Genomic DNA, 19,247 nt, shown 5'->3' on the forward strand with positions numbered 1-19,247 from the left:
TATCATTTGTCATCATAGTATCATCTCATAAATCATAGAGTTTATAATCCAAGGTTAGCTTTATTCAACAGGCGGCCCACGCGCGAATCACGTTCAGCAATTCTGTGACCCGCATGTAGCCTACATTATTATATTATTGTCCAGGTCTAACAAGTGGATCTATTTAACGTTAACCGTACATGATTTTAGTCCACAACATCACTCGAGTAAACAATATAAGTTATTGTCGCATCATCAAGGGTTTAGTCACACTAGGGCGCTCTGTAATGTGCCTGCTGCCCGGTTCGTGAGTGCCTGTGCTGCGTCTGAGGCGAGCGCGGTTAGTTTTGCTCGCCATTGCCCGCTAAAGAGGTGTGTCAGAGCGGGCTTTGCGTGAAGTTTGAGCACCTTAAGCCTAGTTCACACTACATGATTTTAAACATCAGCAAATCGCTGTGCTGTTCACACTACATGTGTGTCTTTTAATCTCTGTGGTGTTCACACTACGCAACACTCCGTGAACGATCCACAAGAGGGGGGTCACACACTACATGATCTGACAACAACTCATTCCCCAACAGCTCATTCAAGCTACCAAACCACAGCCAATGAAAATTTGAGGGAGGAGTCGTCAGAAAAAGCTGAACACTATTGGCTGCTTGTGTGCTGATGACATCACTGACAGCGTTTCAAGCTTTGGAAAAAGCATTTAAAAACATCGTCAAATCAGCTGATTCATCACTGGATTAATCACTCATCTGCAAGGTTCGAGTGGATAGATACACAGAGAGTTTTTAATTTTTTTAATTTTATAACTCTTTGAAATAAAACTAACATATTTATAACACCCTGCCGTTTTCTAACTATCAGTGTATTTCTTTCTGACATTGTTATTTTTTTTATTACAAAACAGTAAAGAACTGAGCATTTCTGCCTTAAATTACCATATTGGTCAAAATGACTGCATGCATGTCTGATACTTTTCGCTGTGACTTTAAATGTGTGTGCATTTTCTTGCCTCGCAACTTCCTGCTAACATAAACAAAACTTTCTGATGGCAAAAACATCAATTTACTTCAGATATCTTTCAAAACAGCATATTCTGTGCTGTTAAATAGCTCTTGTTTGAAAGTAAAAATGAAAGCCAAAAAAATATTATATTTTTAGGGTAATGGTGTCATTAAATATGATGCCAAACATTCAAAGCTTAATTTTAATATCTCAATAATAGCTTTGAAAGTAAATATGTTGTGACAGTATGGCGTTTTATATGAGAACGTTCAGAATGAGCAGTATGGTAATTCTAATAGTTACAGAATTCTAGTTCCACTGTTAATAAAGCCTACTCATGTCTGTGCTAACGCAGAATGAAGCGAGTGCACTGATGCCCATTTTGACCAATCACAGATGTTTCTGCTGAGCTCCTGAACACACAGCCATTCAGCTCATGCTGATATGCTCTCTCATTGGCTGCAGCTCGTCACTACATCCGACCACACGTGGGGTTGAGTCGGCCGACTGCTCTGGAATATTTAGCATGCTGAATTTTGGATTTCCGTCTGCGAGGTGTCGGCGACGCGTCAGCGAGCCTCGTTGATGCGTTGTTCAGTAGTTCACACATAAAGAGCGGCGAGCGCCGAGCACCCGCAGATTTCTTCCCGATCACAGCCCGTTCTGTCGGCGAGCTCGTTAACTTCCAAATCGGGCTCAAATCAGGCTTAAAATCCTCTAGTGTGAACTAGGCATTACCCCACCCGAACGCTGAACTGGTAATGTACTTTGTCTGGAACTGGTTGGTGGAGAAGCTGCAAATTTCTCCCTGAACTGCAACGCAGTTGTAACCTTGCAATGGTCCCGAATCCCGATTAGTACACGTGAACATTTCTCAGCGACAAAAGAGAAAAGTCAGCAAACTGCTAGAGAGAGCCCATCGTCACCGCATCACAAACAACCTACAGCAAGGCTTGGGGATTAAACTGCGGCAGTGGGAGAAGCTGGGCCGACCTGCATTGCTGGAGACTGAGCAACCTCATCACGGAGAGCAGATCCGGGTCCAGCGGTGGACATCAGTGGAGAGCCGCTGCTCAAGGAGCCCCGAAGAGAGAAACCCAGGCACTGAGCCATCATAGTGCCTGATGGAGGATCAAGGGCACATATGTAGGCCTACATATTGAATATATTGTATATAGGTATAGAATAGGTTTGTTATACATCATTCGTTCAAGTTTTGATCACATTGCTGGATGTTTTGGTGATTGTCAGTGCTGTTGATGTTCAGCTCTTGGGTCGTTGGGTTCTTTTGGATGCTCTTCTCTGTTTGTTGGCATGCGTTTAGCAAGTTTTGTAGGCAGTTTTTTGCGTGTTGCTGGTTTCCGCTGTGTGGTTTTAGGCACATTAGTGGTTGTTAGTGTTGGGTTAGGTTAGGGTCCCTCACATGGTTTGCAGCTTGATGTGCTGTGAGGGCTTGTGTGCATCAGTGATGCTGAGAGCTATGCCACTGGTACTTCACAGCTATCAGAAGGGTCATCCATAGTGGACAGGTCTCAGCTGAGATGCCCAACCTAGACAAACCACCTAATTCTGCACAGCAGGAGATTAGCCTGATGCTCCAGACAGAAGATGCTACCTGAATGACCAGAAGAAACTTCAAAATTGCTACTTATGTGGAGTTACAGATGGGCCAATGCAAGCTACTGTTAGCTCTTCCCATTCATTCATTCATTCATTCATTCATTCATTCATTCATTCATTCATTCATTCATTCTCCTTTAGCTTAGTCCCTTTATTCATCAAGGGTCACCACAGCAGAATGAACCGCCAACTTATCCAGCAAGTTTTATAGAGTGGATGCTTTCCAGCTGCAACCCAGCAGAGGGAAACACCCATATATACTATGACTTATTTAGTTTATTTAATTCCCCTATAGCGCATGTCTATGGACTGTGGGGGAAACCGGAATATACAGAGGAAACCCACGCAAACACGGGGAGAACATGCAAACTCCACACCGATATGCCAACCGATCCAGCCGGGGCTCGAACCAGTGACCTTGAAGTCAGAATTATTAGCCCCCCTGATTTATTATCCCACCTGTTAATTTTTTTTTCTCCCCAATTTCTGTTTATCGGAGAGATTTTTTTTTTCAAGACACTTCTATACAGCTTAAAGTGACATTTGAAAGCTTATAGGTTAACTTGGCAGGTTGGGGTAATTAGGCAAGTTATTGTATAATGATGGTTTGTTCTGTAGACTATTGAAAAATATATAGCTTAAAGGTTTAATAATTTTAACCTTCAAATGTTTTTTTATTATTATTATTAAATATTAAAGACTTTCCAGAAGAAAAAAAATATTACCAGACATTCTGTAAAAAGGTCCTTGCTCTGTTAAACATCATTTAGGAAATAAAAATAAATAAAAAATAAATAAATAAAAAGGTGGGCTAATAATTTTGACTTCGAACTGTAACGAAGGGTCTGACACAGAGGGATCCATTTGCAGTATATTTATTAAACAGAGTTTAATAACAATAAGCACACAGATGTAATGCGTGTGCGAACTCACATCAAACACAGTAGTATCAAGTCGAAGGGCTGGCGGCAGGCAAACACAGGGCGAGTAAGCAGGCATGGGTCAGAGGCTGGCGGCGAGGATCAAAGTCGGTATTCAGGCTAGGGTTCAGGGCAGGCGGCAGGCAAGACAAGGTCGAGATACAGTCCAAGGTAAGCAACGGGAAAGCAGGCAAGGATGAGAAACGCTCAGTAGTGTTACCCGGGGCAGAACAAGACTTCGCAATCAATGAGGTGAGTGTGTGTGCTGCTTATATGAGAGTGCGAGGTGATCAAAGTACTGTGCTGCAGCCGGTGTGTGAGTGGCAATCACTCTTGAGGATGACGTAATGTTAGAAGTCTGGTGATGATGACCTCTGCTGGCCAGCGAGGGGAATGACTGGGACCGAGTCGGTGACAATAACATACACAGACATACAAACAAGAATACATTTAGTTTAATAATGAATTAAATAGTGACCTCTTAAAAGTCATTATTAGTTATCTTGAATCGAATTAATGCAAAAAAAAGAGGATAAAATATCCTGTTTAATGTAATAAATTTGACTGAGAAGTTAACACCAACATTTTTTTCAAGTCATTATTGTGTTAAATGTGAAAAGAAATAAGGAAGTTTGGATTTACGAATGGCGTTTATTGTACTTTATTGCATTTTATTAAAATGAAAATGATTTTTTTTTCTTACTGAAAATAATTCTCAAATTAAGAATCTAAAACTTCTTTTAGGTAGTAGTAAAGTCTTATAAAGTAAAGTACTTATGTGCAGGTACAGATGGACCTGGAATATATATAACACATAAAAAAGAATAAATCCTGGAGACATTAAGATTTAAATAAAAAAGAGACAAACAAAATAATAATTCTTATAGACATGAAGAAATAAATATTTATTGGTTAAATGTTTTGTAATAAAAATGATTAACATATTTTTTTGGGGGGGCACTCTTACTGTCTTGAAATGTGTGAAACTACTTTCTCTAAAACACTTGAATGAAATGAATTGATTATTTCATAAAACATTTAGTACTTACAGCCTTGGACAAAAATAAAAATAAGTAATCGCTTACAAGTTATAATTAAATAAATGATCCTGCCATCTTTAATGTTCTAATTTTGACTGCAATTACAAACAAAGAAGATTTCTAATCATTATTGTGTTAAATGTGAAAATAAAATAAATACAATAATCTTGAAAAGAAAGAAATTTACAATGTTTAAATCCCACAAGTGTAAATGATGACTTTTTTTGTGTGTGTGTTAACTATCCCTTTATTTCAATTCATTAATTTGATTGCATTTTAATATAAAAATATGAAGTTTTTTTTTTAAGAAATCCTCCAAATAAGAATCTAAAACTTCCAGTGTATGGTAAACAACTAAATCCTTCAACAAAGAAGTAAACCACTGTCTGGACTGTTTAAGGTTTAAACTCAAATTCATTCAGAAAATCTGCGTAGGCAAATCCTACCTCTTTCAAACCACGAGATGGCACTGTTGACTACAGGAACCTAGTAGGGAAACCCAGGACAAGCAACCATACCAAGAACATTTTCAAAGACAAAAATGTTCTCAAAAAGCTTGATAGGCCTAAATAATTGGTTAATTTAGATGTTTTTAATTAGATATAATTTATCATGTATATGTATATATATATATATATATATATATATATATATATATATATATATATATATATATATATATATATATATATATGATTAGATAGATAAGATTAATCAAAGTGTAACCTTTTACAAGATATTACCATCTATCGCTATACTTAAAATTATTTTTTAAGATTGTCAGCCTAGAACAATGCATGTTTTAACAATTGATTATGATTTATACTATTTTTGTGTGTTTGTGTTGTGACGTATTTTTTTATTTTTCAAGAGATATTGTATCTCAATGGGAGATTCCTGGTAAAATAAATAAAAATACTTGTGCTACAACATCCAAAAAAATAAATAATTAAATCATAGCGACAAGTGAAATTAAATACATAAAATATTTATTTGTACAAAAGGCTTATGTTGGTAAAAAATAATAAAATGCTACATATGAATACAAGGAGAGACATAAATACAAAGGGGTTCCTGGTCCAATGACATACGAAGAGTTCATAAGGCATTTGGTGTTCAGAACTGTATATACAATGTACATTTCTGCTGTGTACATTAAAACACAATCGCTGTACAAACAACACGAAAGGCATGTTCATATAATAGTTTGCATAATGACAGATATGAGCAGATACTGAACCATTTGCAAATACAGCCCATGTATTTTGTCAACACTACCAACATACTGAATTGCAGTTTAAAGTTATGCGTTAAAAAACAAACAATAAAAATAATGAGGAAATGTTCACATGAGCAGACTAACACATTATAGGGGAAAGAGGATCCAGAAAATCCACTATACAAATAAAATTAAATCCTAAAATATATATATAGAATAAAACACTTCATTGTTGTCTGCTTCTGAAACATGGGCTCAACATAATAGCTTGTTTCGGGGTGTTCGAATAGCACCGACTTTCATTCACTGGAGTGAACCTAAACAGTAAATAAAGGTGAAGTAAAAGTGAAAAGATGTACCATCATCCCCCACAAACTTAAACGCAAACATAAACGCAAAAAGAAAACATGAATTGCAGCACAACCTTTGAATTAGCCTCCCCGGTTTTCCATTAGAACAAAAAAGTAACATCAAAGTTTGCTGAAAGCAAATGAATGGACATAATCGGCAAACAACACACATCGCAAGTGCTCATGCTTTGTGCAACGTATTAAAACTTGACATGAAAGAAATTTAAATAAGCGGAATATTTAAGTGCAAGCCAATGTGTACTGCAGGCTGACCCTGAAGTGAAGCTCATTAGCTGGATAGAAAACAACTAGCAAGCACAATGTGATCATAACAAGTCCTCCAAAAAAACCAAACAAATCATTCCGTTGAAATAAATCATCAGCAAACTTGTTACACTTGAATCTCATCGAGTGTGTAGCAAACTAGAGCACCATAATGTCGTTCGTGTACAGAATACACTGCACTAAAGAAATTCCAGTCGTGCTTATAGGAAGAAGTTTGTGGCTGATGTTTTTTTTTTTTTTTTTTTAAAGTCAGCAAATGTAAGGCTGTTCTGTGATAATGATGGTAAAGACCATCAAACTTTTCGGGGTTTGGAGTCTGTCGTCCTCTTAAAATCATAACCAGGCGTGATCCGAGGTAGAGTAGCTGTGGTCCACGCCCGCATGAGAAGAACCCAGAGCATCAGCCTCCAGAGTCCAAACCATGCTCTCCACGTCAATCTCCACATCCTCTGCAAGAGTAAAAACACTTGACATCAGCAATTTAGATGACTGCAGGCTTCCCACTTTAAACTAATGATCAAATCCCCTGTCTTTAACTGAATAAAAAGCAGAACTTCCATCATCTAGAATGTACAGAACAACAGGCAGCTGTTGTGTTGAGCAGCCCCCTTCACAATTTAGCGATTCTGCAAATGCTAGATTTAAAGTCAAATTTGGCACAAATTGCAATTATTGCGAAAAATTTGGTCACACTGTAATAGAGTAGAGGAACTGTGACGTCAATTTGTATGCAAAAACCAGGAAGCGAGTTAGCATTTTAGCGGCTCTGGTTCCCTCGTCCCAAAGTCAGTAGGCTTTTTGAATGGGATTTCGATTAAATGGCTTAAAGGTGCAGTAGAAGACTGTCTTCAGGAACATTTTTTGTTTTGCTGGTTTAAAATCGCTTCTCAGTTCAGTAGTAATGATTAAAGTAAATGATCTAAATTTATTTATATGTATTTTTATATTCGTGGTCAGGCATAAAACTCAAAAATGTTCATGCAATTAAATATTGTCGGGCTGACATCTCCCATAATTCTGCTGAGTAGGTCAAGCTGTCTGTCAGCAAATGTAGATTCGGACTTCTTCGCATCTGTTCACACAGATCCGCCATTCAGGCGTGCTAGCCTGCATGAGCGCTGCACGCTCACGAGACAATCACAGACGCGGTGAAATCAAAGGCTGAATTGAAACTTTTGAATATCCTGAATCAATATTGGAGTTACTTTTGCACGCTGGAGGAAGGACGACACCATGGCTGAAGTATTTCTGTTAGACAGGTAATGTTCTGTTTTAAAACGATTTTAGTCAGGCTAAGCTTATGTTAGATTGTGTTGTGATATATATGGCTTATATATCGTGTATATCGACGTGTTGTTCAGCCACTGAAATCTCCCGGCGAAGGACTGATGTGACTATTTTTATTCTTATAAGGGATGTTTTACATCATCGATAATGTAGGTTTTTTTTAGTTTAACAACAAAACATCAGTAAATGGCGCTATTCTGACTAACCTGCTTTATTGAGCTGAAGTTGCTTTTATATTCACATTGGTTCATTTTTTAACAATGACAGCCTTCCTATACTGTTTACCATGCTACTCTCAATATTAGCTCAGAAATAGCATGTAAGTGTGGATTAGTAAGAAATGTAATTCCTGCACTCCAGCCAAACACTAACTGGCAAATGACATGAACTAGTGGGTTGTCTGCTGTTGTGACGCGGTGAGTGCGGTCGTGATTTCAGGAGGTGTGGCTTTGAATTACAGTCTAAATATCCTAAGCGGTTAGCATTTTGGCAGATCACCTACTGCACCTTTAAAGTCTGTGGCTACCACAAACTGAAGATACTTTCACGTTTTATTCTACGACATAAAACACTTCACTATTTTTAAAAAATCTGTTACACTTTTTTAAAAAAAGACGGTTGCCATCAAGTTGCTAAATGGCAATACAGGCAATGTCGGAGACATTATACGTCCTCGAGCTGAACTGGTCTGGAACACAGCCTGCTTTTGTTGGACATTTGGATGTTATTTAATAAATGGTATTTTATAGTTTATAGTATTTTTCTTATTGAGAGTTTATATTGTGTGTAGATAATGCCTTCACTTGTAGAGAGCATCAAGACAGATTCATTTGTTTATCTTTTTTTTCTTTTTCCGGGGTTTTCACCTTTAATGGATAAGACAGTAGAGAGTATTCACAGGAAAGCATGGAGAGCAGAGAGAGGGGAAGGATCAGCATAGGACCGCAAGGCGGGAATTAAACTTGGGTCGGCGTGAGCACCAGAGTGCATATGTCAAAGCACTAACCAATACACCACTGGCGCGGATGTTGATCATTTAATTTAATAAAATGATTTTATGGGATTACTGCTTACTCTTAGTAATGCAAATGTGTGAATAAATGTGTAAAAATACATACATATTAGCTATCATTGTAACGTGATCAATTGTTTTTTTTTGTTTTCACCTGAACACACTTATCTCTGTCATAACTGCATTATTTACACTCCTCCTTAAAATTCATAGCATATGTGACTGTGTGATGATTTTCAGGCTTTTGATAGACTTGTTCTTCATTTCTGTCATGTTACTATGATAAGCGGGCTGTATGCATGCACGTGATACCCTAATTTAAATATATCTTATGATAATCCTATATAGCCACATTTAAAAAACATACAGTACGTGTTTTTAAAACTTTTATAAGAACCAAATCAAATGTATCACCCATGTTAAAAAGGCATGTAGGTCTATATACAGACATGTTTTTCACATATTTGTGTTTGTTTATAAAAAATAGCGTGGATTATAATAAAATAAACAGAGATAGTAAATCGTTATCATGAGCCATTTTTCTTAAAATAAACTTGAAAAGTTGTCTGTAGCAGGGTGGCGCTGGCGTCACAGATGAGCATCCTGAAGGCACTGTAGCCCGTTTATAGCCTTATGTTAGCTTTTCAATTCTTGTTTTCAATAATTTTTTTTCCCAATTTATGTTTAACAAAGATTTTTTCAACTCATTTCTAAACATAATAGTTTTAATAACTTATCTCTAATTACTGACTTATTTTATCTTTGCCATGAAATAATAATTAGTAAATCATTTTTTACTAGATATTTTTCAAGATGCTTCTATTCAGCTTAAAGTGACATTTAAAGGCTTAACTAGGTTAATTAGGTTAATGAGGCAAGTTAGGGTAATTTGGCAATTTACTGTATAATGATGGTTTGTTCTGTAGACTATCAAAAAAATAAAATTGCCCTAACCTTAAAATGTTAAAAAAAATAAAAATAAAAACAGCTTTTATTCTAGTGGAAATAAAACAAATAAGACCTTAATGTTACACTGAAAAAACTAATCTATATCCTGAGGGAAAGCTTTCTTGAGTCAAGCTTGACGTTGAGTCAAATAAACAGCAAATTTAAATTTCCCATTTATTAGCATATTTTAGCCAAATTACTTAAGAGATTATTAGCCTAATAGAAACATTTAACCCTGACAGCTCATTTTGAGAATCTCTGATGTGGTGCGATGGTCACCTCTCTCAGAATCAGATCTCTCCGAGGACACGGCTGAACCGAGGCTGTCGTTTCGCATCCTCTCAGATCCGCCCTGCAGTTTCTCTAGCCGTGTGCGCAGTTCTCTCTGCTCCCAGCGCAGACGGTCCTTTAGCAGCTTGGCACGCTCGTCCTGCTCCTGCAGTTTCTGCAAACCCACAGCAGGACACACATTAAACCTTCTGCATCACCAGGATCAATTAATGTGATTCCAAAAAAACGATATGCAACATAGCTCTTTGATGGAAGACCAAAACCCTAAACCATTTATAGAACATACTGGTTCTTACACATATACAATTCCAATTTAAGCACTGCATTCCACTGTGGTAAATTATATATTTACTTGTGCTGACAAATTATTACATTTAGATAAAATCACATTAATAATAAAGATTTGCATTTACTTAATATGTGTGCAGGCACTCGCTAAATGTGTTTAAATATGGTGTACATATAAATAAAAAATATATAAAATACAAAACAAAAATAAAAAATAATAAACCCAAATATTTAAACGTTTTTACAGTTAAAATCAGAATTATTAAACCCCGTTTTTTCTTTTTTAAATACTGTCCAAATGATGTTTAACAGAGCAAGGAAATTTTCACAGTATGTCTGATAATATATATGTTTTTTTTCTGGAGAAAGTCTGATGCGTTTTATTTTGGCTAGAATAAAAGCAGTTTCTAATAAAAAATAAAAAATAAAAAAAAAGCATTTTAAAGGTAAAAATGATTAGCCCCTTTAAGCTATATTTTTTGATGGTCTACAGAACAAGCCATTGTTATACAATAACTTGCCTAATTACCCTAACCTTCCTAGTTAACCTAGTTAAGTCTTTAAATGTCACTTTAAGCTCTGTAGAAGTGTCTTGAAAAATATCTAGTAAAATACTATTTACTGTCATCGTGGCAAAAATGTGTCGAAAAAAATCTTCTCTGCATTAAACAGAAATTGGGGAAAAAATAAACAGAGGTGCTAATAATTCTGACTTCAACTGTATGTATAATTTGTAATAAATATAAATGTTTAATTTATAAATAAATAACATTTCATAAATATAAGTGTACACACACAAACACTTTTACGGTCCTATGTATGTGCCTGTATGTTTTGCTTGTGCACTCTCTTTCCTTCTATCGATCTTTCTCTCTGTCAAAGTTCTTAGGATCGCCTACTTCAGTTTTCCATTCGTCTGTGAAGATGTCAATTTTCTTTACTCTGTGATGTATTCACCTTCACTGCCAATCACAAAGGAAGCCTAAAGTTTAAAGGAACACAAGTGGGGAAGCTTGTTCTCTTGCTTTTGGTCTTGCTTGCTTTTTTTTTTTTTTTGCTCTGTGTGTGTGTTTTTTGGCTTGTGTTGTGTGTGTGTGTGTGTGTATGTATGTATATATATATATATATATGATATATCTGATTATTGGTATTTGAACTCCCCTGGGAATTAAGGAGGTTGGATGTCATGTCACATACACCACGCATAATACTCGGTCACACTTTATTTTGATGGTCGGTTTGTTGAATTTAAGTTACATTGCATCTACATGCCAACTAATTCTAATTAGATTACAAGAAGACTTATGTTGGGTTAGGGTAAGTTGACATGCACTTGCAAAGTTTCTTATCGTCAGTTAAATGTCTGTTGAAGGAGCAGCATCAGCAGATTATAAGAAGACAGTCTACTAATACTCAAATGGACCATCAAAATAGTTACCAAAAATTCCACTGTCTAAACACACCAGTTTAGAAAGAAGCACTACTCGCTCAAGTTTTTGTATGTATTTTTGTTAAAAGTATAGTTTAGAAATGGTGTGCAATCACTGAAGATGATTTGTTGGATTATTTTCTATTAGGTAGTTTAGAGGGCAATTTTCAGCTAGTTTGGAGTTTTTGTTATGTTGTTTTTGCTTGACATCCTCTTTTTCCCGAATAACATAATTTCTTTTTTTTTTCTCTCAATTTTCTTTTGTAAGATTGCAACTAGTACATAATATTTTTGCTGTTTAACTTTTCACTTTTGTAAATAAAGTAATTTATTTTTGCATTATTTGGTCATGGTTTTGCTATTTTACCTCACAACAAACAGAGTCACATCTTTAAAATCATCTCTCTCTCTCTCACACACACACACACACACACACACACACACACACACACACACACACACACACACACACACACACACACACACACACACACACACACACACACACACACACACACACACACACACACACACACACACACACACACACACACACACACACACAAATAATTATGCACAGTACACACAAATATATTATATAAATATATTCTGTTTTGTAATAAAAAATATAGAGATTGATTTTCTGACAGCAGTTTTTTTTTTTAGAAACATACATACTTCATCACATTATATCAGAGAATAGAATTCTTACTATATAAGTAAAACCTTAATTTGTTTCCCAAGTCCAACATAGAATTAGTCATTTATGCTCTAAAATAGAATTCAATCACATGCTAAGTGTGATTTTTTATTTTGTTTTAAGTAATTAATTAGTATTAGTTACTAACTAACAACAATCATTATGAAAGCAATACATTTTCAAGCAGTTTCAAGAATTTTGATTTTTTGGGTTTCAAAAAATTTAATTTTATGTCATTGTATAGATATCATTAATTAGATCGTCAAATAGTACTGCTATCCAGAATTAGCACTTTTAGTTGCTTTATCCTGGTAAAAAAAAAACAATGGCTGTCAATGGAGCGGTTTTGCTCTCAAGATGGTCATTCATATTGGCTGTGTGACATCATGTGAAAACAATGAACAGATAGGTTACTCACTCTAAAGCAGTAAAAAATAGCTCAGACAGCAGGTATTATAGAACATCTTCTAAACATCTTCAAAACCATTAATCGAGATAAACGGTTATTCCATTATGTACCGCCCCCTTTCCAGATGTAAATATTTGTTGCTCTTAAAAGCGCAAACTAAACCGCATGCTCCTGTGTGTGTGTGTGTGTGTGCAGCGCGCACACAGTCAGAAGCATGCAGTGAGCATTTGGTCTCAGTCGCACACTGTGACGAGCAGAGCGCACACACATCTAAAGTCATCTTAATGTGAGCGCTTTAATGTTCAAATAGGTGTCAAAACGTGGTGTTTAATGACTATTCATATAAACCCTCATTTGTGTAATAAATAAGTTGAAGGTCAAAAGAAACGTGAAAGCTAAACCATTAAAGTGACAGCGCACTTTTCCTGATGCCGCCTGTTTCCGTCAGTGTTAATCAAATAACAAAAGGAGAAAATTCCTCGCTGGTCTTGACTGAAAGACTTTTGTAGCCAAAGTGTTTTTCTTAAAGTGAAGATGCTTAAAGCACAGTTTGAATTTATTTATCTTTCCTTTGCAGGGAGGAAAATAAATAATAATATTGAGCTTAAAATAGGTTTCAAAATATTTAAACCTGCTTTTATTCTAGCTAAAATATAACAAATAAGACTTTCTCCAGAAGAAAAAAATATTATAGGAAATACTGTCAAAATTCCTTGCTCTGCTAAAGATCATTTGGGAAATATTTATTTAAAAAAAAACTCTCATATGCGCTAATAATTTTGACTTGAACAGTAATCGTTTTGAATAATCGTGATTACAATTATGACCAAAATATTCATGATTATAATTTTTCCCAAAATCGAGCAGCCCTAGTAGCCACTAGCAAACCATTTCAAATGGACTCAAGTATTTCACTGATTTGTTTGATACTTCCCCAATAATGTATAATTGCTTTAGTCAATTAGCTGTCCTCGCCTAAACTCTTTTCCATTTGTGCCTGTTTTTGTTGCTATTGAAATAATAATAATAAAAAAAGTAAAATAAAAACAAAACAAAAGTATTATGTAAATATCGAATTAGTTATCTGCTTTAGTGGAACGTCATGCGAAGCAGCTTCTGTCCAAGTGCCATATCAAACAAATGGTAATAATAAACATTTACAAGGCAATGTAATACTGTCAAAAATCACAATCGCAATATATACATCCATGCCTATTATCAGATACTTTTTTTAAATAAATTGTTACAATATTTGGGTCTGAGATGCAGCAAATCCAGAGATCTGAACTCTGGAACACCATGATTTTATATAAAATTCCCTTTAATGTGTGATATGACTAAAAAGTGGTCATAATGGAATATTTTTTTTCAATTTAAATGAATAGCAGCTTGGACCAGGAAACAGTATTTCATACGTCACTGATATATTATGACTTGACAAGCGGATAGAGATAAATGAAGGCGCTTTTCCTACCTACATGGTGCGTGCAGTTCGGTACAGCTCAGTTTTGAGGGCTTTTCCACTGCATTCAATAGCTAGTACTTTTTTAGTACTGTCTCAAGGTTCTAAGAGCACAATATAAATGATCAAATTGTGATATGTACTGCTGTATTGTTGGTTTGCATGACTAAATCGTTTTTATACCACCACTACAAAAAGACACCTAAAATGGCAGCTTTGTGGTCAGCAAAATAGGTCCACACATTCTAATTTCATTGTTAGCTTTAGCCAAAATCTGGATCCAGATAGAGCTGGATGATATTTTTCAGGAAACCTCACCCAAACACACTCGAAAACCTAAACTAAAACGAGCTTAGCCAGGCTGAACTGTACCACATAGCAGTAGTGAAGTTGCTTAATTAGTTAGTATTTCTTACAATAAGAGGGGGAAAACTCATTTAATCCTATCTTTTTTTTATAATACCATTGCTATTTTGCTAAAACAGGTCAAGCTGGCTCACCTTGATATGCAATTGTGCTTGCCGGAGCAGGTTCAGGGTTGTGTTTCTTGATGAATCTGAGGACAGAGGAACCTGCTGCTTCAGCTGCTCCAAACAATGTCTTAACTGAGCTCTCCTACAACCACACACACAATATCACATGTCCACTCCAAAGTTGAAAATTTTATTTAATACATAAAATAAATCTTAATCTTCCAGCCCATGTGTGAAACAATAAAATAGTAACAATTAAAAATAATCCAAATAATCCATGATCAAAATGCAACCTGTAGTTTTTTTCTCATAGATGATTGTGCCTCAAAGGCTTCAGACAACACACAATAGCAAAAGCTTTTAGGTATCACTTCATTTAGCTGGTCCCTGTTGGACATTTTGTTGACTAAAAACTACATGCTAAATACTTCTTGTTTAAGTATTAGTAGACTGTCTGCTTATTATCTGCTGATACTGCTCCTTCAACAGACATTTAACTGACTATAAGAAACTTTGCAAGTACATGTCAATTTACACCAACCCTAACCCCAACCTAACGGTCTACTTATAATCTAATATAAATTAGTTGGCATGTAGATACATTGTAACTTAAATTCAACAAAATTAAAGTCAAAATAAAGTGATATAAACGAATATAAGAAATTTTCATGGTCTGTATTTTTCACTATCTGTATTTTGTACTGTCTGGAGCCAACACCTAAGCTTTTCACTCATCATAGCACACGTGCTGCTGATGATGTGACAATAAAAGTGATTTCATTTGATATGCATGCCTTTTTATCTTATAATAAACACATACTTTTATCTATTAGTCAATTACCTCTCTCTAATAATCAAGACGAAATCAAATCGATGCGCGAGCACTATAAAATCAGAATGACTAAATGTGTTAACTCAAGTTAAATTACTTTTTGCACTGAAAAGACCAAACATGCAGTAAATTTTCAACCACTAGTGGACACCGCCATTGGAAACTGGGTAGGTATCTTAAATAAAATTGCAGAATTTAGACAAAGAATGTGCAAAACTTACCTGTGTTTCTCCAACTCGTTGTGAACAGACCTAAAACAGAAGCAAATAGCTTAGTATTACCATAATAGTTCTTCATATTATATCAATAACAACATGAGTGTGAACTCCGTAAACAAAAACTCAACAACAACAAATTAAACAAAAAAAAACAACAAAAAAAAAAAAAACACAGATGAAAGATGGGCATTGGATTCTATTTTCCTTTTCCACAATTTTAAAAAAGTGCATTTTAAAGAGATAGTTCACCCAAATATAAAAAATCTGCCTTGATTTACTGATCCTCTAATTGTTCCAAACCTGTTGAACACAAAAGAACACTTATTGAGAAACGAGAAAAAGACAATCTCAATGTCTTCTATAGTGTTCCTTCTATGGATGTCAACGGATACATTTTTCTTTACAACAACCTTCAGAATATCTTGTTTTGTGTTCAACAGAAAATGAAATTCTTATAAGTTTGGAATTACTTGAGAGTGAGTGAATGCAGTTCTTTGGGCTAACTACCCTTTTAAATAAATGGATGAAGCACTTGATTCACCAGAAAAAGGATAGAAAATTGGACATTTCATGCATTCATCTGTTGCATCTTTAAGACAAAAAAAAAAAGTTAGATCCTTGGAAGTAAAAACTTCACTATTTCTCTTTACCAGTAAACAAATTTTGACAAAACTGAGAATCCTGTAAAGACAGAGCCGATGTGACTCTGTTGTTATCCATTGTACATATACATTTTTGATTTACATATTTTTTCACATTAATTAAACTTATTTTTAAAACAACCATGTAGGTATAGGCTGCATTAAGATTCTGACAGTACGATAACCTTAAATAAAAATATCAAGGAATTGTGATTACTGCTCTAATATACGATTTTTAAAATGTCTGGGTAAAAAAAAAAATCCTTTGAAGACATTATATTTTATTTTGAGAAACATTTAAAACATTTTGGAGCAGTAAGCATGTCAGGTTGAATAATTCAAATAAATCATTAACTTCTGCTGTCTTCATTATTTTCAAAAACACTGATTTATTTACAATTTAAACTGCATCTTTGGATATCTTTTCTGATGGAAATACTGTTGTCTTAAAAAAAAAAAAAGTAAATTAAAAATCTTAAATATACTAAGGGAACGGTATAGCAGAACATTTTGGCGGTTTTAAAACCTTGAAAAACGACGGTTATGGTCCCATGCCTACTACCATGTTTAATAGAAAATTTACATACAATAGCAGAATTAGCTGTGAAGCCATTTAGAAATTGTATTTAGTGGGCTAAAAAGCTAAGTTTGTCTATATATTGTGATTTTCCTCATAGCTGATTAGTTTGTTTCACTGCTAAATAATAATGTGTTAGCAATACCTAAACCCAACTACTACCTTACTAACTAATAAGTAGTTTACTGAGCTTAAATTCATAGATAATGACGTGTATTATTGTCAATGACTGAGTATTTAAGCAGCACAAGTTGAGGAATCACGACAAAGGCACACAGCCGAAACATTTGTTATTTTCTTTTCCCTTGTGAATTAAGAAATTGTTCAGTAAATGAATCATTTAAAGAAATTAGGTCAAAGCACCAAACTTATCCGGTAGAGTGTGGTGATTACATTTTATTGTACGTTAAAATGACGTGTGACAGCAAAGACTTGTACAGGAAAATGAACAGGAAAAATTTCCAGAACAGCACTGCTGAAAAGCGGGCGAGCACCACTGCCCCATTTCACATTACAGAGGGGGAGGGGCTTTCAGATGATGGATGACATAATAACCCCCAAAAAATAATCAACTAAATGGTAACGCACAGAGAACAATAACGTTACACGTGTGTTTAGTACACGACAATGTTTAGCGCGTCGTTTAGTTAGTTTTTGCTTAGAACAAGATAATAGTGTTTAGCGTATAATTAGGACAAGTGTCCTTTTTGGATGAACTACCGTTTTAAATCAATCTAAATGACATGTAACAGTCGATGTAAACACTATTAAATAAATCAATAATCCTATTATTTAACAGGGACAGCTGTACAATAGCTATATATAGGGACAAAAGAACGGGGGCGCGTTCGTCTGTGCACCTCACACTCACCTGCTGTTCCCTGGTGATGAATGGCTCTTTGATTTCTGCTTCTTTCTCTTATCAGAAACTCCGTTACTGTAGAATGGAAGAACGGAGGCATAACCGTGCTCAGCCTCTAAAAAAATACAAATAGACGAGTGATCAAACGACCAGCCCACTTCCTTTCATTATAGATCTTTATATGCAAGCTTCAAATAAGTCGTTCTATACAATATATCGTTAGACAAAACAATAAACAAAAACCAAACAGTTTAATAAGATCAGCATGATTGTACTATTAGTAACAATGGTAACGTTAGATATCAGCTTTACGTCAGCATCTCATCAAATCAGCTGTGTGAGAGACCGCTTTCTGATTTTGGCGCCATCGACCTATTTGACATAATTTAGAAATAAACTAATTCCGACTTGATTACATGTGTTGTTTGGTAAATACGCGGAGTCTTTGTTGTTGTACTGTAACTAGCAAGCTAACGGGCAGCGCTGCTATATTTTCAAATCTATGACGATTTCGCGCCTTTGTGTACAATACAGAACTGAAATGTAGGTCAGCCAGCCAAACATAATAATATCAACAATAAAGCCCTGTTTATTACTCCACGAACACACAAATAAACATTTGCGACAAACAAAACACGCACAATGCGTATGTGAAGAAATAATTAACGCAAACATGATTAGATTTGTAAACACAAGCAAACAGCCGACTGACCGAAACGGCTTCGGTTTCAATGCAAACAACATGAGAAAGAAACGGCACTTTAGTTACCTCTTTCCCTCCGCTCCAAATATTCAGCTGCCTGCAGAAGCACTTGGATGTTGCACGTATTTACCTCCATTTTCGAATAATAATGTTGTTTTGAAAGCGCCAAGAGCGACTCTGATCTATTGAAGCAAAGGAGAGTTCGGCTGATCCAGCTCGCCACGTCATACGCGTCAGAGTCATCACGCCCTCCTGCGCGCTCACGCGACCGCTCCCTTCATCTGACACAAAAACATCGACAATAATTCGAGGATTTGCGCTTAACTGTCGATACGAGCTCACACTAAAACATACATTAGCGACGAGCAGTCAATATTACTTGCTGCAACGCGCAAAGTCAACTCATAGTACTGATTTAGACTGATCACGAGACAAATACATGGGCTTTTATTTTGTGACACATTGCTGATGTTTACAATACAAAACATAAAACAGCATTTGAAATATTTTAAACAATTGTGTATTTATTATTATAACAATTAAATAAGCTAATAATAATATTTAATATAATATTTATTAATAATATTTAAAGTAATTAAATTTAAAATATTCTGTGAATTTATTTGGTGACGGGCCTACTGCAATCAAGTCTTGAGTTATATATATATATATATATATATATATATATATA

The 19,247-nt window shown here is 35.3% G+C and overlaps 2 protein-coding genes across 7 annotated transcripts in view; one reads left to right on the forward strand and one right to left on the reverse strand.

Annotated features, from left to right (window-relative positions):
* The window catches only part of immt (inner membrane protein, mitochondrial (mitofilin)), a 905,839-nt gene that overhangs the window by 847,422 nt on the left and 39,170 nt on the right, over positions 1-19,247 (forward strand). The gene's annotated exons all lie outside the window — the stretch shown is intronic.
* On the reverse strand, positions 5,543-18,791 carry mxd3 (MAX dimerization protein 3). Of its 6 annotated transcripts, XR_015506671.1 has the most exons (7): positions 18,623-18,791; positions 17,863-17,968; positions 15,777-15,806; positions 14,751-14,865; positions 14,263-14,354; positions 9,951-10,116; positions 5,543-6,873 (listed from the first exon to the last, which is right to left on the reverse strand). XR_015506671.1 is itself a non-coding variant. In XM_087280315.1 (6 exons), the coding sequence occupies exons 2-6, from the start codon at positions 17,951-17,953 to the stop codon at positions 6,758-6,760; spliced, it is 459 nt and encodes a 152-aa protein (XP_087136441.1). In that variant the 5' UTR covers positions 17,954-17,968; positions 18,623-18,791; the 3' UTR covers positions 5,543-6,757.

The sequence above is a fragment of the Danio rerio genome, chromosome 14 (genome assembly GCF_052040795.2).
Source record: "Danio rerio strain M-AB ecotype USA chromosome 14, GRCz13ab, whole genome shotgun sequence".
Taxonomy (NCBI): Eukaryota; Metazoa; Chordata; class Actinopteri; order Cypriniformes; family Danionidae; genus Danio; species Danio rerio.

Excerpts from the sequence above, each read along its gene's own strand:
- mxd3 (XM_087280314.1), bottom strand. The coding sequence starts at position 18,692 with ATGGAGGTAAATACGTGCAACATCCAAGTGCTTCTGCAGGCAGCTGAA. Across the intron at positions 14,866-15,776 it reads AACGAGTTGGAGAAACACAG|GAGAGCTCAGTTAAGACATT; the intron begins GTAAGTTTTGCA and ends GTGTGGTTGTAG. Across the intron at positions 10,117-14,750 it reads AAGCACAATTGCATATCAAG|AAACTGCAGGAGCAGGACGA; the intron begins GTGAGCCAGCTT and ends GTGGGTTTGCAG.